The sequence below is a fragment of the Ursus americanus genome, chromosome 9, assembly GCF_024610735.1.
Source record: "Ursus americanus isolate L20-20 chromosome 9, mUrsAme1.1.p, whole genome shotgun sequence".
NCBI lineage: Eukaryota > Metazoa > Chordata > Mammalia > Carnivora > Ursidae > Ursus > Ursus americanus.
The window spans coordinates 9267951-9291806 of NC_142135.1; the positions used below are offsets into that span (position 1 = coordinate 9267951).

The window sequence follows — 23856 nt, forward strand, 5'->3', positions numbered from 1 at the left end:
TGATAGGGAGGTACCGAAATGAGAATTGAATTTTACCAAAAATGCTTGTTTGTAAAATGTGGTAGTCTGTACACAAAGGGGCCACCCCGTGCTTTGGGGAGGGCACTGGAATAGCATCCGAAAATGTGGGCTCACGTGTGGACTGTGCCACTTACTGTCTGTGTGATGCTAGCAAATACCTAACTGCTCATCTGTTTCCTCATCTGCCAAACAGGGATTCTCGTCCCTGCCTTACCTCCCCTGCTATGTTGTTAAGACAATCATCTGAGCCAATGTGTAAAAGTACTTTGCAGACTTAAACTTCCGAAATGGAAATTTGAGATGTTTTTATATAATAACTATTGTCTTTCCGATATATGTGTACATAGATAAAATGTGTATATAATACAACATATTGTGTAATACAATGTATTGAGCCTGAAACCAGGAAACATTTTTTTCTCTCCCTAACAGCCTAAAATAAAGTACAGCTGAATTGGATAGAAGTCCAAGTCACTCCATAGAGGATGCTGTAGTGTACCCAGTCCCATGGGTCCCTGAGATGTTTGCCTGTCCTGGATGTCCCTTAATTGTCCTGGGTCATGGAGAATAATGCAGTACATGGACATGTTAACTTATTGGATCTGGGGACCCAGTTTAAGATGCAGAAAAATGTGCATAAATTTACATTTTAAAATAAAGTTAACTGATTCAAAATCCGTATTAAAAGAATGGAAATCCAAGGCAAAGAATTGCCTACAGATCCATCTTCTAAACACATTTCTCCATCTGGTCTTCCAGAGCTTGTCCATATATGCCTTTTTAAGTTTGTATTTATCTTCGGTAATGTTTAAATAGCTAGAACATACATTCTACACTTTCCTTTCATGCTATCCCATGAATCTTTCCTCTCTGCACCATTTCTTTTCCTCCTGTCTTTATCCCTTTAGGTAATGAGTGTTAACAGGCTGGGGTCAATCCCACCAGAACTTTCTACACCCTCTACAATCGTATAAATCATCTCTGCAAATGTATGATTTGGGATCTTTTAAAAAAAAAACAAAACTGGACTTATACTTTATGTATTTGTGCTCACTAAATACATCATCAACATTTTCTATCACTTTCTAGACCAGTAGGTAAAGAGCAAACACGTTTTTTAACAACCACGAAGTATGTCATAGCATGAATATACCACAGGGGAGCCAATGACTCCCCCACTGATGGACAGGCATCATCGTTCCGGGGTTTTGCTGCTACTAAGACTGGTAGACACCCTTTTACATAGATTCTTATGTACTGCTGTTTTTATTTCTCCAGAATAAAATCTACCTGGCATTTTAAAAATGATCATTTTAACTAAAGCAGAGGCTGTATACACAAATGGAGAATTGACAGTTATCTGGGTAAATCATGCATAGAATAGACTAATTTAACATAACATAATAAAAAATTATTATTAAAAAATTACATATATTTAAGGTATATAACAACAAAAATAAATAAATAAATATTCATGGAAATTTCACGAAAAGGAGGGATTTCCACCCCATTGGAATTATTTGCCAAATTGTCTTGGTCACATTTTTGCTTTACAGCTGTAGATACAAATCACACAGAAATCTGGCTTGATTGTCAAGTCCCAGCGTAGCATTCAAAGGATGGGCTTCATAGCGGTGAATTGTTGATGTATTCCCAGATACCTGATCAATTTTTCTTGAACTGTTTCACCAAAATATTCCTTTTACATTCTCTTTGTTTATTTTTCTCTTTCCCCATTGCCCCTTGTTCCCATCTACCTCCAACCTTAAGTGAAAAGAAGAAGAAAGTGAAACCACCCAGGATTTTGATCACTAAAGATGGGAAAGCCTTGAATGTAAATGATCCCAAGTACGTGAGGCCAAAGAGATACTCGCAGAAGCAGAACGTATGGTGGTGGTCGTTAGGATGGTTTTCGTGTACAGGTTTGCTCTGTGGAGAACAGATCTAACTGCCCTCACAAGCCTGATGAGCCTAATAAGAGTGTCATTGTGTGCATACTTGAAAACAGAGCATCTAGGATGTTTTCAAGTACATAATGTTATATTTCACTTTCACGGCATTCAGAACATGATCTTGACATATGGAAATCCTAGTTATTTACGTATCCCCTGAAACTTTGGACCAATACAGTTTTCCGCCTGAAAATTCCAAGTGCATTATTGTTATGTTTATGAATGTTTAAAACTCTGCCATGAACAAGGTGCTGGAGAATACTGGTACCTCTCCCATGTGTCTGTCTACTCTACACTCTGGGATACATCTACAAAGCACTGGAGGGCCACCTCCAGAATCTTCCCCCAAGTGTCCCACTGGGCACCATCCCCCATGCTCCAACAATCACCCGGCCCACGAAGACCAAGTATCAGTTCATCTCCTGGTTTTCTGCCTGCCCCCTGCCCCTCAGAGTCTCCCCTTCTGCCACTCTGCTGTGGTTTTATGGTTCGTCACAGAGATTCACCCTTGACATGAATCTTCAACTCTCTTGTCCTTCTTTCCTTCCCTCATGGTCGTTCTCACATCCTCATCTCAACCCCATTTAAATCAAACACACATTCCTGGACTTGCCCTCGTGCCTGCCTGGACTCTGCTTGCTGGTCTTACTGGAAATTTACTACCCTGGATCCAAGCAGACTTCCGGCAATCGTACTATATTCTGTTCGGTAATTCACCCTCCAATCTCCCGTAGGCTGCTTTTACCCCTTTTGCTTCCTTCTTACTTCCATTCTGTGGTCCCAACTCAGGACCCTGTTTCTTACTCCATAGAGAAAACAGAAGCAATTAGAAGTTGCTTCATCCAATTTATCAGCGTCCCTGGACCTGTAGCACGTATTCTCCATTCTCCCACTGCAGTGGGTGGACTTCCTCTCCTGAGTCACTCTCTCTGCGGGCATACTGAGCCCACCCCTTCCTGTCAAGGACTTGCTTCTGCAATGAGCCCTTCTCTTCTGTATCATTTCTCTCCCTCCTGCTAGATCCAGCTCATCAGTGTACAGACGGTGTGATATCACCCACCTTAAAAACAACAAGAAAGCTCCCTTCCTCTAGTTCTCCTAGCAGCTACAGTGCTAGTTCTCTGTCCCCTCTTAGGAGCCAAGTTCCCCATGAAGATGCTGGACTCAGTCACCAGCTCCTCACTTCACTTTACTACTTGAAACCACGTCTGCATATTCTGTCACCTAAAACTTTGGTAGTCACATCCCTTCTATATGTTCCCATCATTTCTGTGATGTGAACATCTCTCTGTTCCGTGTTCACATCATCTCTGTGTTGTGTGTTCACATCATCTCCATGTTCCATGTTCACATCGTCTCTGTGTTCAGTCACATCATTTCAAATCTCAGGCCCTATGTACTTGACCCAGCATATTTGACCAAATTGATCATTACCTTCCTTCCTTTTTTCTTTTTAAAGATTTATTTATTTATTTCAGTGGGGAGAGGGGCAGAGGAAGAGGGAGAGAAAGAGAATCCTCAAACAGACTCCCCACTGAGCACAGAGCCCGACGTGGGGCTCCATCCCAGGACCCCGAGATCATGACTTGAGCCAAAATCAAGAGTCGGATGCTTAATGGACTGAGCCACCCGGGCACCCCCATCATTACCTTCCTTCTTATAGCAGTTTCTTCCCCTTGCGTGTGATTCTTTGACCTTCCTACTTGCTCATCTTCTCAGGCTTTACCGGGTTCTCTTTGGGATGTACCTCAGTGCTCTGGGGCCAGCTCCTCAGCTTCCTTCTTTCACCTCGACTCTGTGAGGCTCTCACCAAATTCTACAGCTTTAAACATAATCTTTACGTTATAACCAGACCAGTCTCTTCCCTGAACTCAAGACTTGGACGTTTAATTAGCTATTTGCCCTCACCATGTGAATGTATAGTAGGTATTGTAAGCTTACCGTGACAGAAACAGAAGTCCTAATTCCCATGCCCACTACCACTTTCCCCCAGCGACCCCAACTCAGTAGCGAGCATCCCCCCATTTAGCAAGACCACAAACCTTGGATCCATCCTTGATTCTTCTCTGTCATTTTATCAGTGACTCTATGATCTCTTCCTTCAGTATCACCTGAATCCAACCGCTTCTCGCTAACTCCATCCCCACCATCTTAGAACACGGCATCTGCCTGTTGCCTTACAACGGCTTGCAAAGTCGTCTCTGTGGCTTGTCTCTTGGCCTTCCCTAATCTCTTCTGTTCAGCTGGGTGAAGAAGAAGAGAGGGAGGAAAGGGCACGCACTCCCTCTCTTCAGGAAAATTCCTGGAGCAGGCCATACAGCGCTCTCCTCCATGGAGCTAAGTCACATGACCACATCCGGCCTCTGGGGAGGCTGGAAAGTGGTGCCTTTATTCTGCACAGCCATGTTCCTCGTTAAAATCAGGGCTCCTGTTACTATGGATAAAGGGGAAGTGGACTATGGGGAACGAGTAACAATCTCTGCTGTAGAAAACCTCTCTGAAATTATCTTTCAAGCGATACATGAAGGGAGAGTTCAGGTTGGCCGGCTGGACAATTGGGGAATCAGCAATCGAGGCAGAGGGGCCAGCACATAAGAAAGCTCCTGAGATAGATCATGAGCGCATGGCTCATTTGAGCAACTGAAGGAGTCCTGCATGGCTGGGTTGTGGAAAGCACCGAGAGGGATGGCCACACACAGACATTCTGCTGATGGCCAAATCGTTCCAAACAATTTAGCTTACATTCTTTAATATTGTTGGATTATATATTTTATGGAATAATATAACAAGTGAAGTGCTCAAAATAAATCAACCAAATAATTCTGAATGGTACGTTGCCACTATGGAAGTTATACCTAGGAAGTTGAAAGATGTAAGACTTTGTTTTTGTTTTGTTTTTAAAGATTTCATTTATTTATTGATAGAGCACAAGCAGGAGGAACAGCAGGCAGAAGGGGAGGGAGGAGGAGAAGCAGACTCCCCGCTGAGCAAGGGGCCCAATGCGGGGCTTGATCCCAGGACCCTGGGATCATTACTTGAGCCAAGGGCAGATGCTTAACTAACTGAGCCACCCAGGCGCCCCGGATGTAGACTTTGAAATCCTGCCTCTCTAGGCTCGTATGGCCTCTCTCCCGGTTGGGCCAACCTTTCTGAACCTTTGTTTCATCATCTGTATGGAGGTAATAGATCATGGGGAGTGTCTCAGCATTTTCCAGGGCGATGCAAAGGCCAACAACGAAAGAAAAAGAAAGATTGCAAGGAGAAAGAAGGAAGACAGGACTATTTAAAACAGAAGGGATAGGGGCGCCTTCCTTCAGTCCGTTAAGTGTCCGACTCTTGATTTCGGCTCAGGTTATGATCTCAGGGTTGTGGGATTGAGCCCCACATTGGGCTCCTTGCTCGGCGTGGAGTCTCTTTCCCTCTCCCTCTGCTCCTCCCCCTGAGAGCTTACTTGCTCACGTACTCTCTCTTTCTGTATCTTTAAAATAAATAAAATCTAAAACAAAACAAAACAAAAACCAAAAGGATAGGACGCTGGATACAGGGAGGCAAATAGAACATTTGCTTCCCCATAAATAATTCTACTGTTTTAGCTTGCTTCTAGCAAACTTGAATGAAATAGAAAAGAAAGCTTTAACCACCAGATGTCTCTATCTCTGCACCAATGCTAATTTTTGGTATGTTATTTACCTTAGGACTCTCACATGTTAATAATGTAAACAATTTATGAATATCTTATAGGTTTCTGTTGAATTTTTTAAATAACATAGACATTTTATTGTCCACCTACCAAAATAAGTTTATCATTGGAGATTATTATATAATTATTACCAAGTTTACTTTTGATAGTGGGATGAGTTATGTATACGGTATTGCTAAAGACCGTCTTTTTTTCCCCCAAATGGATTATTCCTTAGACTTGACTTCTCCTTGAAAGATGATGAAAAACATAACCAGATCATCCTGGACCTTGCCGTCTATAGGTAAAGACATTTTATTATGGATTTATTTAATGTCATTTCTTTCTGTTTTCGTTCTCAGTGCCATCTCTTGCGTTCTGAAGTATTTTGAAATGGAATTTGGTTTGCCAAGTGAAGAAGTCCTTCTTTTTTTTATAACCAAGAACGTAGTATAATTTTAAAAAGCATGAAAATCAAAACAAAGGCAGAAGTAAATAAACCCACAATCCCAGGGCTAAGAACTCTGCAATCTCTTCTTCTAAGGCAGAGTTTAAATAATTCTCTGAGCTTTGCTGCTTCCTAATGCTGACACCAGAGGCCCCCTTGGCTCTCACTACTACCACTTACTTTTATGGTTTCTTTCTTTTTTCCAAAACACTTGGATATAGTAGTAAGCATCAGGTGGTGCCCCCCACCTTCCAGTCTGCCTTAGAGACCTAGGAGTACAGTCTGCAGCCTCTTTATCTCCAGCAGACACTTTCCCCCAGTTGTGTCCCACCCCTCCTCATTCCTCTAGGATTTTAGGTTTTGGCTCACTGTCCTTCATGCTTCTGACTTCAGTGTCCATTTATGTGGTCTAATTCTCTAGTCCTTGTGGACCCACCAGTGCCTCAGGACTTTGCACCCATGCATCCCTCTGCCTGTACTGCTATCACGCTAGGCGTCCCCGAGGCTTGCTGCCTCATTTCCTGCGGGCCTCTGGGCAGAGGTCACTTTATTATAGAGGCATCTTGGCCCACCATTCAATCTAAGCGCCTATCCCTGCCCCAGCACTTTCTTCCACCTCTCCTGCTTTTTATCTTTTTTTAAAAGATTTTATTTATTTATTGGAGATTGAGAGAGAGCGAGAGAGAGCATAAGTGGGGTGAGGGTGAGAAGGAGAAGCAGACTCCCCACTGAGCAGGGAGCCCGATGTGGGACTTGATTCCAGGACTCCAGGATCACGACCTGAGCCCTGAGCCGAAGGCAGACACTTAAGGACTAAGCCACCCAGGCGCCCTGCTTTTTTATTTCTACCTGACAAACCAGACATTTACTTGTATTTTTAAAAAAATATGTGGGCAAGGCAGAAACCTTGTTTTGTCTTTTCCTCGCTCCTTGTCTCTCCAGCACCCACACCAGTGCCTAGTGCCTGGAGCTCTATGAGCTCAGGAATGAACGAATGCCTGAGGGAATGAATGAATGAATACTGATAATGGGAGTCAGAGGACATTTACATGCATGAATGATAAGTCCTTTCTCTTTTGAAGGCCTTTTTTGTGTGCTCTATCTTATCTAATCTCCCAGTAAACCCAGCGGAGTAAGAGGGATTGTTATCCTGAAATTATCTAAAAGGGAGTCAATTTCCAGAGCGTGAGTCTTGTCAAAAGAAATGCAGTAATCTGAGGAGCCAGGCCACGTACTCACAGGCATAGGGCCAACTCTTTGTTTTTTGAATTGTGGTAAAATACACTTCACTTAAAATTCACCGTGTCAGCCATTTCAAGTGGAGATTCAGTGGCACTTAATGACACCAAGCTGTGCAGCCTTGCCAGCACGGAGCCCCAGGACATTTTCATCACCGCAGAAAGGAAACCCCATCCCCATTAAGTGCTCATTCCTCATTTCCCTTTCCCCTGGCGACCACAGATCTGCCTTCTGTCTCTATAGGTTTGCCAATTTCCTATACTTCATATGAGTGGAATCACTTGTGGTCACATCTTCGGGGTTCATCTGTGTTGTAGCGCGTCAGAATTTCCTTCCTGTTTGTAGCTGAGTAATACTCCGTTGTATGGCTGGACCACGTTTCTGTTCATCCGTTCACCAGTATGTGACATTTGGTTGTTTCCACCTTTGGCTCTTGTGAGGAGGGACTAAATCTTAGTGTGTTCCTTCCTCCTTGTGCCAAGACACCCTGTTAAGCCTCCTGTTAATTCTTCACCAGCTCACCTGCCTTTAGAGAGCTTCTAGCTCTTCTCCAGCTGATCCCATGTCCTCTGTCCCTGCAGTAACCCAAGCTCCCTATCTGTTGTGTTTCATTAAACATTCTGTTTCATCCTTTTAAGTCCTTTCCGTGTTTAGGCCATATTCCTGGAGTTTAATGAATGTGTACCCCTTTCTCTTTTTAGCTCTCTTGGCTCCTTCACATTCAGTCCTCAAAGGAAAACTTTCCCCATTCCCCCTATCATGAACTTTCTCGAGGAGTGGTGAGATTTCTCCTGTCTAGGTAGTAAAATCCTTCCCTTCCCATGATTCTGTCTGAGCTAATGACAATAAAATTCCTTATCTTCATTGTCATGTGGATGTCTAAAAATTAAGTTCGTTCATTCATTCATTCATTCATTCATTCATTCATTCATTCATATACACTTCCTGTCTTTATCCAGCAAATATGTATAGAATACTTACTATGTATCAGGCATGGGGAGACTGTAACGGGCACGTTCTAAATATAGTCTCTGCTCTCCTAGAGATTATGGCCCCTGGGGAGACAGACAGGCATCTAATAAGTAATTACAAAGGGAGAGTGCTTTAGAGGAAGGGCCAGAGTTCAAGGGCGGAGAACAATGGCGTGGGCAGTCTGATGGTCGGCAGTGTCGGGGATTGTCAGTGAAGCTGCTGACATGAACTGACAATTGAAGGGTGAGAAGCAGCGAGCTCTGCAGAGAACCAGCAGAAGATTGTTTCAGGCAGAGGAAACCAGCACAGGCCAAGACCTTGGACGTAGGGGCGGATGGACGCTGTAGGAGGCCCTACGCATGGGCAAGAAGATGTGATCCATTAACGTGGTAGATAGCCTACATGAGGTTTTAGGAAACCTTGCCTACACCTTTCACTCTTACAAGAATGTTTATTAAATAAAATAGAACGATGCTGTGTTCACCCCAACACCGGGCTGGGCACTCTGCATGTGTCTTCACAGCAATCTTGGGCTCACCCAAGATACGGCTCACTCCGTATCCTATTTTATAGATGAAGAGACTGAGGTTTAGAGCAGTTGAGGGACGTGGTCCAAGGTAACAGAGCAGGAGGGGATGGAGACCCTTCCTCACAGCCGTGTGACTGAAGCCTGTTCCTGCAGCCCTGGTATCATCCTACCCACCTTAGCGTGCATGACTTTTGAATCATGCCTTGCATTTGCTAATGTTTGCGATCAATACTGGTAAATGTACAGCTCTACGTCTGATTACTTGTCTGAACAAGCGAGATGAAGCCTCACGCCTTCATTTGTTCCTCAAGTCAAGGAGAACCAGCACCCCCTGATCCTGGGGTCACTGCCCTGGACGGGAGGCTCTGCTTAGCCAGCAGGAGGTGGCTTCGCTGGGAGAAGCAGAGCAGCAGCTGCAGAACAGCTGCCGGGGAGGGAGCGCAGCTCAGGAAGCAGGAGCTGCTGGTTGCAGGCCCCAAGCGCCGTGCATTCAGCATTCCTGGCTATTCATGTCAGGCGTAGGGGCTTAAAATAAAATATTCATGAAAGAACATGGCAAGCTGTTTTTCGCAAACCTCTGGCGTTTCAGGCCGCAGATATTTTTAGGTTAGGGGCAATCAATGCCAAGAGTACTTGTGGGTCTAAAAATGAAATTGCTGATATATTGAATTTCCTTTGGTTTAGGGATTAATGTAAGACAGATTTCTTAAGACCTGTTGAGCATGGAAATTGGAAGCTTCTTTCATTTAAAATGGTTCCGGAAATGTCAGTTTTTATTTGCACTTCTTTTAACTTAAAGTTTTTGAAAATGGTGAGATGTGGTATGTTTCATGGTGCAGATACATGGACACCTCTCTAATCGACGTTGACGTGCAGCCAACTTACGTCCGAGTCACGGTCAAAGGAAAGGTGAGCATAAGGCAGTAGACTGTTCCCGTTTCAAAAGCCAAGCCTCCGACTAAGCTAGGTTGCCTCAAAAAATGTTAACATCATGTGAAAAGAGAAGAAAAGAAGCCCCATCAGAGAGCTATTTTTTAGACACATGACTTTACACAGTGGGAGTGGTCCATAGCAGGACTGCTTGTTGGCTGACCACCAGGTAGCTCCATAAAATTAGCATTTTTAACTTGTGTCTATCGCGTTAGTCCTTCTTTCAGAGCTGATGAGGTGGTTGTACGTGTGATGGCCCACGCTTGAACTTAGATTTAAATCATATACCCACGTTTAATGGTTAATGATTTCGTTCATAGCAACTGTAATTTTATTATTTTTGAAATAGTGTTTTTTTTAAGGGAGAGAGAAAACGCAAGTAGTGGGGAGGGGCAGAGGGAAAGCGAGAGAGAGAATCTTAAGCAGGCTCTGCACCCAGCATGGAACCCAATGTGGGGTTCGATCTCACGACCCTGAGATCATGACTTGAGCTGAAATCAAGAGTCAGACGCTTAACTGGCTAAGCCACCCAGGCGCCCCTGAAATAGTATTTTTTGCTGATTATGAGCATTTATAGGAGTCATATGGAGGCTGGAAAGTGGAAATATGTTGATGGTTTATCGCAAGAAGTTTTATCTATAAATTCTTTATTATTAGCTGTGTTAACATAAATGGACCAATGACTGTTTCACTGTTTGTGGTTGATGACTGTTCTTCAGACCATTCATTAAAATAGGTAAAATCATTCATGAATATCAAGCATAGCCCAGACATTGTTTTTTTCTACTAAGTCTAAGCATGTTGTTTTTTTTTTTTTTTCAAATGGAATGGTAAATCTTGAATTGGTAACGAAAATACATCTTGAGGTAACCCTCTCACATAATATGTACCCCCTCTCTGGGAGGGGACACTTCCTGTTTCTTTTCAGCCATTCCAGCTTGTCCTTCCTGCAGAAGTCAAGCCTGACAGCAGCTCTGCCAGACGCTCTCAGACGACAGGGCATTTGGTGATCTGCATGCCCAAGGTAGGCAAGGTCACTTGGATCAACTTCAAGTCTGGAGACGTTGGTTCCTGAAGGAACTTGACCTATCAGGGCGAACGATGACTTCTTTTGGTTGAGAGAACCAGAAAATCTACTCACCCCAGCACAGGCAGGAGAACCAGGACCTGTGAGAACAGAGAGCTGAGACTAGGATGCAGTTGGCACCTGCGGGGGCTCATCCTGCCATCTCTCCACCAGTGGTTCTTGCCTCTGCAGCCAGAGTGTCGCAGGGAGTTGGGGTGTGTAAGTCCCATCGTTCTTCAGAGTGGGGCAGTCACCACCAGCAGTCTGTTACATGGGGGGCAGTACTTTTACCTAAAGAAGTGTTTCATCTCGTACAACAAGACATGAGAAGGTAGGGAGGGCTCAGGCAGGGGAGGGTCAGGGCCTTTCCAGTGTGTTGGCTGGCTTCCTTCCTGAGAGGAGCACGAGTGGCCGCTGGGGTGGCATGCTTTCTTGTCCTTAGCTTGCACGAAGATAGACAAACAAAAGAGAGTCAGGGAAAGACACAGAGAGAGGAACTTTCCCATTACCGTGGAATGAAAGTTCCTCTGGACTAATTAGCCAATTTAGCTAAAATGCCCAACAAGTCTTGATTAGCTTAACCTTGGGCGATGAAACCAATCTCTGGCCAAAAGAATGGTAGTACTTTGTTTGGTTTCTATTATTTTATATTTGGTTACTACCATCTTATCCCATGACCCGGGTTGGGGTCAGCTTTGCCCCAGTCACGCAGGTTTCAAAGGGGGAGAGTAGAGAAACTGGTCAAATGGGGCTCTGCTCTGGCAGAACAAGAGAATGGGGGCAGGAGTGTCTGCCACTGAGAATAAACTTGATTAACCAATAAGGTTTCTGTAAAGATTTATTAATCCTTCCTTTTCCCATAGCCAGATTTATAACAGATTGATTATGGGTAATCAATTATGTATTTTTGCTCCAAGTCAATAAAACAGCAAATACAATTTGCTGTCAGGCAGTAAAATAACAAACACAACTGTCAGAATCACGTTGTCCTTGGTGACTACAGCGAATTAAGGAAGTGCTTGCATGCTAATTAGAATAGCCTATAGGGGAATCGAACAGATAACTTAATTACCCCAGTACTTTGATAGACACATTTGTATGGCACTGTGATCAGCAGTCTCTCTTTTTTTGAAACTTGTATTCTAACCAAAACACCAAAGATTAAATGATAACTATTATTTCCTAAAAGAAAATCAAGATCTATGATTTATGTACCTTCTGGAGGGCTTCGGACGATTGATGAGAAAGCCTCCTCTGTCCCCGCTCATGAATCTTTTAAATACATACAGCATTCTAGTTCCAGTCACCTTTTTGTTTTTATATCTGGCTAAATTTGTCATGTTAAGTACACATGAAAAGTATGAAAAATGGCTCACTAAAGAGAAAGTATTCTAGAAGTGCATGGTGGAAGATGAGATCATTTACAGAGAAGGACTCAGAATAGTTCTAATTTTTTTCTCAATAATAAACTGTGAATAACATTTTCCCTTTGAGGTACATATTTTTAAGGGTTATTTATTTTTTATTTTTTTAAGATTTTATTTATTTGACAGAGAGACACACAGTGAGAGAGGGAACACAAGCAGGGCAAGTGGGAGAGGGCAAAGCAGGCCCCCCACTGAGCAGGGAGCCCCCATGCAGGGCTCAATCCCAGGACCCTGGGATCAGGACCTGAGCCGAAGGCAGATGCTTAACGACTGAGCCACTCAGGCGCCCCCATATTTTTGAGGTTTTAGACTACTATGCTGAAGTCACACTGATGTTATCTCTGTCATTATTTCTTTTAAAAGATTAATTATGAAATTATTTCCTCTTAGCATTCCTTTATATATTGCTATCATTATTGCTTTTCAAAGGTAGATAGGGAAGCCCTCGGGTTTCTCCACATCCTCGCCAACACCTGTTGTTTCCTGTGCTGTTGACTTTAATCATCCTGGCAGGTGTGAGGTGATGTCTCATTGTAGTTTTGATTTGCATTTCCCTGAGGGTAAGTGATGATGAGCCTCTTTTCATGTGTCTGTTGGCCATCTGGATGTCCTCTTTGGAGAAATGTCTCTTCTTGTCTTCTGCCCATATTTGGAGTGTTTGTTTTGGGGGTGTTGAGTTTTACAGGAGATATATATATATATATATTTCGGGTACTAACCCTTTATCAGATATGTCATTTGCAAATATCTTCTCTCATTCCATAGGTTGCCTTTAAGTTTTGTTGACGGTTTCCTTCGCAGTGCAGAAGCCTTTTATTTTGATGTAGTCCCAATAGTTTATTTTTGCTGTTGTTTCCCTTGCCTCCGGAGACTCATCTAGTAAGAAGTTGCTACGGCCAATGTCAGAGGTTACTGCCTGTGTTCTCCTCTAGGATTTTAACTATTGGATTACTAAACTGCACACCTGGAACAAAAAGATAGTGAAAACAACCTTTGGAGAATAATTTCTTGCCCCCAATTAGTTGGTTTTCATTCATGAATTAGATATTTGCAACGACTATAAAGTTCAAAGAACAAAAACTTTTTCTTAAAAATCATCAAAAGTTAAAAAACCAAAACTCTAATTTTACTTATACTTATTATTAAAAGTATGTATTACTGAACATTAACATCTTCGTAATTCCTAATGATAGAAACTTTTGAATCATCGAACTTTACATCAAAAACCAGGGATGTACTGTATGGTGACTAACATAATATAATAAAAATATTATTATAATTAAAAAATTAAAAAATAAAAATGAATTAATTAATTTAAAAAAAGAAACTTTTGAAGTACTGAAGTTCAATCCACCGAGCTATTTATATGTCCAGGCTTCTCACTTATCGTAGAACTATCTGAGTCTGGCCTGCATTATATAATTACTGAGGCAGCGTCTTGGAATTTTAAAGCATCTTGTAAAAATTAGGTAAACACTTAGGTACGATTTTGATTCATTCATAAAATAGTGTTACCAATACTTAACATATTGGTAACCTAGTACTTCCAGAAATATCTACTGTGGCCCTTCAGTAGTTTTTAATATTTGGATACTCTAAATTAATGAAAAGAAGATCAGATTGGATATTTAGTTATTCCCTTTTGTGATAATGTTTGTAAAGAATACTGCAAAGAAGAGCTGATCTATTTGATTGTGTCTGTGCTGTGATGATTATATTGTATTTATTTGTGGAAATTCAAGGATGGGCTTTGTATACATTTTCCAAGGACATCACATTTATAATTGAATCTACAAAGTGCTAAGATGTATCTTATTAGACACTTCCTTCAGCATTTTGTCGTAGATGTCTAATTGATATTTTTTTCTCTTTTCTTACTCCTAAATGAGGCTGGATCCATGCAGACTGGGTGCTATTAGGCAAGTCTGCCCCTGTCACGGGGGTCATGGCGACATTTTCTGCTGCTGACATGCCAGAGGGTTCTCCCCACTCAGCTCCACATTTCCAAGAGGCTTTCCGCTCATACTATCTAAAATGCCAGATGCTTCCCAATATTTGCCACCGAGTCCATATCCTGTGGATTGATGTAATTAATACACAAATATCACAATCCCTAGCATGCTGCTAGAATCCCTCTGTCTCCACCCACCATTTTATAATCTAAGTTGTGGGTACTGTGTCTCCCAGAATGCCATCCCTGACTCGACCTTCTCCACCATGACTTCAAGGGTCCATGTCTGGGCTAGCAGTGATGAGCGGGATAGTGCGTGAGGACGTACTCTGGCTCTCTCAGAAGGATAGACTCAGGCAATAGATCAGCTTCCTAGGAAACAGTAGAGTAGGAAACATTCTGTTTCATGAGGTTTTTCTCAGTCCTGTTCCACTGTCTAGTGGCGTTTCTTTCTAGCTGCTGACTCTGTTTTATTCACTAGTCTTAGCTTTGGGGAATGGTAGAGAGAATCTCAATTCTAGTGTGGGTAGCCTCTTATTACATTAAATGTATCCAGTCAAGAAACATGGCCCCTGGGTGTCATCTATCAACCAGGAACTCACTCTTTTTTAGGGAAGGGTTAATAATTCCTTTTTCAACACAGTAGCCAGAATGATCATTTTATAATATATGCAAGTCACGTTTCCCATTTCATTCTGAGTTAAAGGCAAAATGCCCTGATAACCTCCCCTGCTGTTATCCCTCTGACATCATCTTTTTCCACTTCACCTTCCCATCATTCCGGCCATGTTTGCTTTCTTGTTATTTTACAAATATGGCAAGCATCCTTCTACCCCAGGACCTTTGCACTTATTGTCTCCTCTGTTGAAATGCCCTTCCCCCAGACACCCTCATGGTTTGCTCTCTCAACTTTTCCATGTTTCTGTTCAAGTGCCATCTTATCAATGGGGTCTTTTCCAACCCCCACATTTAGAAAGCATCTCTTCTACCTCAGCATTCACTATCCCTGGTGCTGCTGGATTTTTCTTCATAGAATGATATATCAAGACCTATATAACAGCCTATGTATTTGTCTATTCCTTTGTCTGTTTCCCTCAACAAGAATTTAAACTTCGTGAGAACAGGGCTTTTTGTCTGTTCTTGTCAGCACTCTATCACTGGCACCTAGAGCAGAACCTGGCAAAGAGAAGGTGTTTAGTAAGTTTTTGTTCAGTGAGTGAATACCTTGAATACATCTTTAAAATACATTTTAGTATTTGGAACATGAATCTCCTCCCTGACTATTCTCTTCCCCAACCATTTCCTCATTGTTTTTCCATGCATATTATTCCAGATTTACTTTAAAATAATTTTGGGGTTCCTGGGTAGCTCAGTCAGTTGAGCATCTGGCTCTTGATTTAAGCTCAGGTCATGATCTCAGGGTCATGGAATCAAGCCCCATATTGGGCTCCGTGCTCAGTGGGGAGTCTGCTGGAGATTCTCTCCTTCTCCCTCTGCTCCTCTCCTGCTCATGTATGCTTGCTTTCTCTTTCTTAAATAAATAAATAAATAAATATCTTTAAAAAATTGATTTTATCTAATTCTCCTTCCAAAAATGCTGTTGGGATTATTGTTGTCATTGCAATTAAGAAGCAGGGGAAATGATTATGGGAAGGTGGCTCTGGAGCCAGAGAACCCAGGTTAAACCCTGGTATTTCCACTCAGCAGTTGTATGGCTCAGGCAAATTATTAATCCTTCTGTGCGTCAGATTCCCTGTCCATAAAGTGATATTAATAATAACTCGTACCACAAAAGGTTATTTTGAAGATTATGTAAATCAGTGTATGTATGTTCACATACATTAGAAGAGCTTGGAACATACCACACACTACATTCCTGTTTACTGTTAATTCATATTATTCGCTGTTACTAGTAACTAATGTTGTTGGATTAATTAATAGTGTTCCTTCCTCTCTTCACCAACATTGTTTTATTATTAAGATTTCATTGAATTTATAGATGGTTATGGGAATGAATTCATATATTTACATAATCAAAACTGTTTTTGATAATGTATGTTTTTCCACTTACTATTCTTATTTTATGTCCCTCAAAAGGTTTTTTTTTGTTTTTGTTTTTGTTTTTTTGTAGTTTTCTCTCCAGACCTGGTACGTGTTTTCTGAGGTTTATTTATAGGTACCGTAGGTATATGAGTTTATGCTTGCTCTTCAGTATGTTTTCTTAAATGTGTGGTCAGACTAAGTTATACATACATAAACAATCTTACCACCATCAGCCTGGGAATATTTGGCATATGATCTCATTACAGTCCAGCTTAACAAGATTTAACTGAAATTTTGTATTCGCTGAGAAGCTTGCTTCAAGTCATTAAATTAAACTCCCATCTAGACTCTCAATTGACAAGTTACAGGAACACTCCAAGAATACGCTTCATGATTTCCTTTGGGTGTTCTTTCAGAATAATTAACTGAGATTAAGGAAGTTGCTATCTGAACTGAACAGCAAATTTTATTTACAGCTTCAGTTGGTGAACATCTTCCTTGATTCTGCTGTATTGAGCCCGGGAGGTGAAGGTCACATATTAAGGTCAGCATTACAGACCATGATCCTAAAAAACGGTCTCAGACTCCCTTCTGCTTATTAGATGGACACGTATTTCTCAGCGCTTTCTCTCTACCCAAATATACTTATGATTTACCCAATAGAAACTTACTTCTATTCTGACTATTAATTTCAAGTGGGTCTGTAGCAAGGGCTCCCTGCTCATCTTGTTAGGTTTTCCTGTTCCATTCATACTTCTACTTATTGAGAACATTATCTCTTATCCTCAGCTCATTTCTCAAGCTTCCAACACAGAAAAAACAGAAGCAAAAAAAAGGTCATTTCCACACACTCTAACCATCACATCTTCCCTTGCTTGGCCTCCTCGGCCTTCCTGATTCAGTGAATTAGCTGTCTGTGATCTACCCAAACTCTCCAGATATGTGTGGGATCCCATTTCCACTGGCTTTTGAAAGACCTTTTTTCTCTCTGACAGTTTTCCCTTCTCTCTACTTATTCATTGAATTTCCCCTTTCTGCATCTTACATTAGAAAACGTGCTAACACATCTTCCTTTTTAAAAACAAAACAGTACAAAAGAAAAACATCCCCCTTTAGTTAATGCCCTCATCTGCTTTACAGCAAAACTCATGTAACAATGTATTTGCTGCTTCAGTTCTTTCCTTGTAATGTCTAAAACCAGCTGCAACTAGGCATTCATCCCCTACCCCCCTTGCATGGAAACATCTCTTTGAGGTCTCCTGTCACCTCCATATTACTAAACCCAGTGGTCAGCCCTCATCTTCTGATTTGTCCTTTCAGAAGTGTTTTGCACCATGATCGGCCCTTCCATTTGTAAATACTTGTTCACTTGGCGTTAGATACACTGCTTTCATTTTGTTCTTTTCCTAAGTCACTAGACCCTTCTGCTCACTGGATGTCCTCTGCCACTGGCTGCTGCTTTGCGGGTTCTTTCTCATACTCTGGCCTCCAAAAGTTAGCATGTCAATCCTTCAATTCTGGGACCCCTTCTCTTCTCTATGTATCCTCATCCCCTACGTTAATTTCATCTCAGCTCATGACTTTAAATGACGTCTAGAGCTACGTCATCTGCTGATTGCCAACAAGGTAATCGGGAACAATAATCACTCTGAGCAAAATTTAGGAAGAGGGACTACATATTTTAAGCATCTTAATAGTATAATACCTAATATGGTAGTGAACAGTTACTGTGCACTGATCCAAAAGGAATGCTTTCAATGGCCACACAGGGGTGAGAAGAAAAAAGTCCAAGTTCATGAGTGGGGATTCCAGTAAACCATACCCACTTTGGGTTATGATTCTGAAGGACTGTAACCTAGGAGTAAGGTGAATAAGAAGCCAGCCAATCCCCGAAGATCTAGCAGCCTATCCCAATGGCTATTGAAATGGCCGTAAAACTGAGCCTTGACCTTGAGTGAAGGTAGTCTCAGATGAGTACCATGCCTGGGTGTGTGTGTGTGTGTGTGTGTGTGTGTGTGTGTGTGTATTATAAGTATTAAGCACACATCAAAGATAAATTAGGCACACACAGAGACCTGAATGGGATCCAGTAGAAACCCTGCCAGTGTTCTTGGAATCTGGTTATGCCAGATTGGTGCTTTTCCTCCTTGAGGGGAACCTTGTGAGTGCCGCAGTTATTGTAGATATTAAATTGTGAGACACAGATTGTGAAACACTGTTTTAATATGAGATCTCCCAGAAGTGGAACCTAATCTGGGGATGTGAGTACAGCAGTTTACTTGGGTGGTGGGAAGTAGGGAAGTGAAGGTAGCCAATAGAGAGTGGTCTATCAAGCTAGCTTCCCCAGTGGGAAAGATCTAGGAGATATTGCAAAACACACACCTCAGGATAACTCTACCTAAGGGGGGAATGGAACTAGGATAGTACGACACCAACCCTGAGAACCTTTGGTTGATGGCTGCGCCCTATGATGGGGGTGGGAGGAAGAGGGTGGTAAAAACGCCCCAGCATTCTGAACTACTTCTGGCAAGAATAACCACGAACTCTTTCATGTCAGTGGAGGATATTTCCCACTGAGACTATCTCTAGCAAGACTGTAAAAGGGTATTTTCTTTTCTTTTGAAACATCATTATCATCCTTGATGTTTGTCCTAACTTAATAAAATATCATTTTCAATTTTAGGCTGTTGTGTGAAGATGATCTTCCGTGGGGAGCTGTCAGATAAGATTGCATTAACAAGTATAAAAGAATTTTGGAGGAACTATTTGATAGTTAGATTTATTCTACTTTTATTTCAAAGCCATGTAACTGTCTTATGCAACTGTCATATTGATTTTACATATAAATGTCAGTAATTGCACCTTCTAAAATTTTCCTCAGATTACTTGGGTATCTTTGGAATCAAAGCCAGTATTCTTATCCTTCTTATTTTTCTGATCATTTTTTCCAAAATTTAATTTATTTCTTTTTGTTGCCAGGTATGTATTTGTTTGAGATAGGATGTAGTTTAAAATGTTTAACTTATACAAGTATTTTCATCTGTTCAAAGATTTTTAAATAATATGCCTCTGGTAATTTATGTATTTTCTAATATTGTGGATTAATCACCTTTCTTTAAATAGAAAAAAGATCTTGTTTTCTTTCAAAAAATCTTTTTTATTAGACTCAGTGAATTACATGCTTCTCTCGGTAAAGTCAATCAGAGCACAGTAGAGAAATAATGAAGTTACTAAAATATCAACAATGAATTTGGATATATATAAAGTTACTCAAATGCTAGAGGAAAATTAAAAGTTATATTCTGAAGTTTTATATTAATAATATTCTTTTTCGGGTGACTGAACCTCACATTTTAAATGTTCGATATCAGAATTGTGGCTAACCGATAAATACAAATACCAAAAATATGTGAGAATTGGCAGGTGACCCAATTCCTCTGTAGCTGATGTAGGATCGGTAGAGGATAACTGTCTATTTCAGTCGTAGGGCTGGGCCTAGTTGCTGAGTACTGCTCACTCAGTAACTGGACTCAACTCCCCTCCCCTCCACATCAGACAGGTGGCTCACATCAGCGTGGGTTGGTATCTAATGGACTTAGGCAGTTCAGAAATTACTTACGAGGCATGGGTGAAGACATCACATGTGTATACTTAAGCACAGCCCTGGTAGAGAAAAGACATGCTACGCCCATAAATAAATTATATGGAAGTTATTTGTATCAGATGAAGGAAGTATTTAGCGTGTGTCTGTTGCCACACGTAGAAGTAAGGCACTAGAACTCAGAAAACTTTCTGCCAAATTATGAAAAACTTTAGATGATTACTGAATTATTAATTAATCAATTAAAATATTTATTGAATTTATCAAAGATTTATTAAGCACTTAGTACGAATAAAGCACCACGTGAATTACTATGGAAGAGATAAAAAATGAAGTGGGTCTCCTAGGGCTTCCTTCCTATCTCCTCCCTGCTGAATCCACTGACCGTGACCTCCTGCAGACCCAGCTCTGCCCTCGCCCCAGTTCCTGAGTCTCAGTTTCAAACAGGCTGAGACTCTTCTTAACTAGCTTCTCTTCCCTTCTGCTTAAATTTGAAATTCTGTTACTGGCTCAGAGCTAGTGTCATAACTGTGGGATCTCCTAAGGCTCCTCAAATGCCTTTTGCTCCAATTAGACCCAACACCAACTGGGCCCAGCATGCATGAAGCTGCAGCTCTCATAGAACTCCTGCCTCTTCCCCATTTGTAGACATGACACAAGAACAGGCATCTCTAGGGGTCTTTACCATTAGTTCTATGAATTCTGTAGTCGCCATCCATCTATTCATCCAGCCATCCATTCGTTCAGACATTCCATATATTTTAATGAGCACCTACTGTGTGTTCTGGTAAGTTCTTAGAAATGCAAAGAAAAAGGGAAGATTTGCACTGCATTAGGGATCCCAGGGATATCTTCTCACAGAATCAGGAATGAGTCTGTTGTACCTCCCGTAATGTTGCTTAAACTGAAAACCTAAGGAGGACTTCTCATTTCCCTGTCCCCGTTACCTCTTTCACCCCCTTATCCATTAGCCCTCTGCTACTGAGACGCTGTCATCTTTCTCCATATTTCAATAGTCTTATAGAAATGGTTGTCATTGTTTTGAATGAGGCTTCAAAATGAATCAAAAAGTTATTTTCCTTGGAATAAGTAATGAAAATGATATAAAAAGAAAGCTGTATGATTTTTAAAACATGAAAGTAGGGACGTTGGAAGTGGGGAGAACAAACAGATGAACACTTTCACAGCCACCAAATACATACCTTGAACTTTTTTTAAGTATAGTTAGCACACAATGTTACATTAGTTCCCGGTGTACAACTTAGTGATTTGACAAGTTTATACGTTATGCTATGCTCACCACAAGTGTGGCCCCATCTGTCCCATTACATCACTACTACATCACTGACAGTATTCCCTGTGCTGTGCCTTTTATTCCCGTGAATTATTTATTCCATAACTGGAAGGTTATACCTCTCACTCACCTTTGCCCATTTTGCCCAACCCTCACCCACCTCTCCCCAGCAACCATAAGTTTGTTCTCTGTATTTATAAGTCTGATTCTGCTTTTTGTTTGCTTATTCATTTGCTCTTTTTTAGATTCCACTTATGAGTGGAATCATACGGTATTTGTCTTTCTCACTCTGACTTATTTCACTTAGTATAATACCCTGTAGGTCCATCCATGTTGTTTCAAATGGAAGGATCTCATCCTTTTTATGGCTGTGTAATATTCCATTGTGTATACATACCACATTTTTCTTATTCATTTGTCTATTGATGGGCATTTATGTTGCTTCCATGTCATGACTATTTTTTTTTAATTTTTTAAATTATATTATGTTAGTCACCATACAGTACATCCCTGGTTTCTGATGTAAAGTTCGATGATTCATTAGTTGCGTACAACACCCAGTGCACCATGCAATACGTGCCCTCCTTACTACCCATCACCAGCCTATCCCATTCCCCCACCCCCCTCCCCTCTGAAGCCCTCAGTTTGTTTCTCAGAGTCCATAGTCTCTCATGCTTCATTCCCCCTTCTGATTACCACCCCCTTTCTTTATCCCTTTCTTCCCCTACCGATCTTCCTAGTTCTTATGTTCCATAGATGAGAGAAACCATATGATAATTGTCTTTCTCTGCTTGACTTATTTCACTTAGCATTATCTCCTCCAGTGCCGTCCATGTTGCAGCAAATGTTGAGAACTCGTGCTTTCTGATAGCTGAGTAATATTCCATTGTATATATGGACCACAACTTCTTAATCCAGTCATCTGTTGAAGGGCATCTCGGTTCCTTCCACGATTTAGCTATTGTGGACAATGCTGCTATGAACATTGGGGTGCATATGGCCCTTCTCTTCACTACGTCTGTATCTTTGGGGTAAATAGCCAGTAGTGCAATGGCTGGGTCATAGGGTAGCTCAATTTTTAACTTTTTAAGGGACCTCCACACTGTTTTCCAGAGTGGCTGTACCAACTTGCATTTCCACCAACAATGTAGGAGGGATCCCCTTTCTCTACATACTCTCCAGCAATTGTTGTTTCTTGCCTTGTCAATTTTTGCTGTTCTAACTGACGTAAGGTGGTATCTTAGTGTGGTTTTGATTTGAATTTCCCTGATGGCTAATGATTTTGAACATTTTTTCATGTGTCTGTTAGCCATTTGTATGTCATCATTGGAAAAGTGTCTGTTCATATCTTCTGCCCATTTTATGATTTGTTTATTTGTTTCTTGTGTATTGAGTTTGAGAAGTTCTTTGTAGATCTTGGATACCAGTCTTTTATCTGTAGTATCATTTGCAAATATATTCTCCCATTCCGTGGGCTGCCTCTTCATTTTTTTGACTGTTTCCTTGGCTGTGCAGAAGCTTTTTATCTTGATGAAGTCCCACAAGTTCATTTTATCTTTTGTTTCTCTTGCCTTTGGAGATGTGTCATGAAAAAGGTTGCTTTGGTTGATGTCGTAGAGGTTGCTGCCTATGTTCTCCTCTAGGATTTTGATGGATTCCTGTCTCACATCGAGGTCTTTCATCCATTTGGAATTTATCTTTGTGTATGGTGTGAGAGAGTGGTCAAGTTTCATTCTTTTGCATGTAGCTGTCCAATTTTCCCAGGACCATTTATTGAAGAGACTGTCTTTTTTCCACTGGATGTTTTTTCCTGCTTTATCAAAGAGTAGTTGCCCGAAGAGCCGAGGGTCCATTTCTGTTCCATTGGTCTATGTGTCTGTTTTTGTGCCAGTACCATGCTGTCTTTGTGATCACAGCTTTATAGTACAGCTCGAAACCCGGCATTGTGATGCCCCCAGCTTTGTTTTTCCTTTTCAACAGTTCCTTGGCGATTTGGGGCCTTTTCTGGTTCCATACAAATTTAAGGACTATTTGTTCCAGTTCTTTGAAAAATGTCCTCGGTATTTTGATCAGGATAGCATTGAAAGTGTAGATTGCTCTGGGTAGCATGGATATTTTAACTACGTTAATTCTTCTGATCCATGAGCATGGAATATTTTCCCATCTTTTTGTGTCTTCTTCAATGTCTTTCAAGAGTGATTTATAGTTTCTAGAATATAGATCCTTTACGTCTCTGGTTAAGTTAATTCCAAGATAACGTATGGTTTTTGGTGCTATTGTAAATGGGATGGATTCTCTAATTTCTCTTTCTTCAGTCTCCTTATTCGTGTATAGGAATGCAACTGATTTCTGAGCATTGATTTTGTATCCCGCCACATTACTGAATTGCTCTATAACTTGTAATAGTTTGGGAGTGGATTCTTTTGGGTTTTCCATATAGAATATCATGTCATCTGCGAAGAGAGACAATTTATTTGTGTGTTTGTTTGTTTTAAGTAGGCCTCATGCCCACCATATAGCCCAACACAGGGCTTGAACTCACAACCCCAAGATCAAGAGCTGAGATCAAGAGTTGGACACCTAACTGACTGAGCCACCCAGGTGCCCCCATGTCTTGGCTATTGTAAATAATGCTCAGTGAATATAGGGGTGCACATATCTTTTCAAGTTAGTGTTTTTGTTTTCCCTGGGTAAATACCCAATA

At 41.2% G+C, this 23856-nt stretch overlaps 1 protein-coding gene across 2 annotated transcripts in view; it reads left to right on the top strand.

Annotated features, from left to right (window-relative positions):
* DNAAF11 (dynein axonemal assembly factor 11) overlaps nucleotides 1-23856 on the top strand; it is a 73134-nt gene that overhangs the window by 31809 nt on the left and 17469 nt on the right. For both annotated transcript variants that reach the window (XM_045812208.2, XM_045812207.2), the window contains exons 7-10: nucleotides 1792-1869; nucleotides 5891-5956; nucleotides 9680-9749; nucleotides 10699-10794. In XM_045812208.2, the coding sequence (XP_045668164.1) occupies nucleotides 1792-1869; nucleotides 5891-5956; nucleotides 9680-9749; nucleotides 10699-10794 (310 nt within the window). The remainder of the gene's footprint in view (nucleotides 1-1791; nucleotides 1870-5890; nucleotides 5957-9679; nucleotides 9750-10698; nucleotides 10795-23856) is intronic.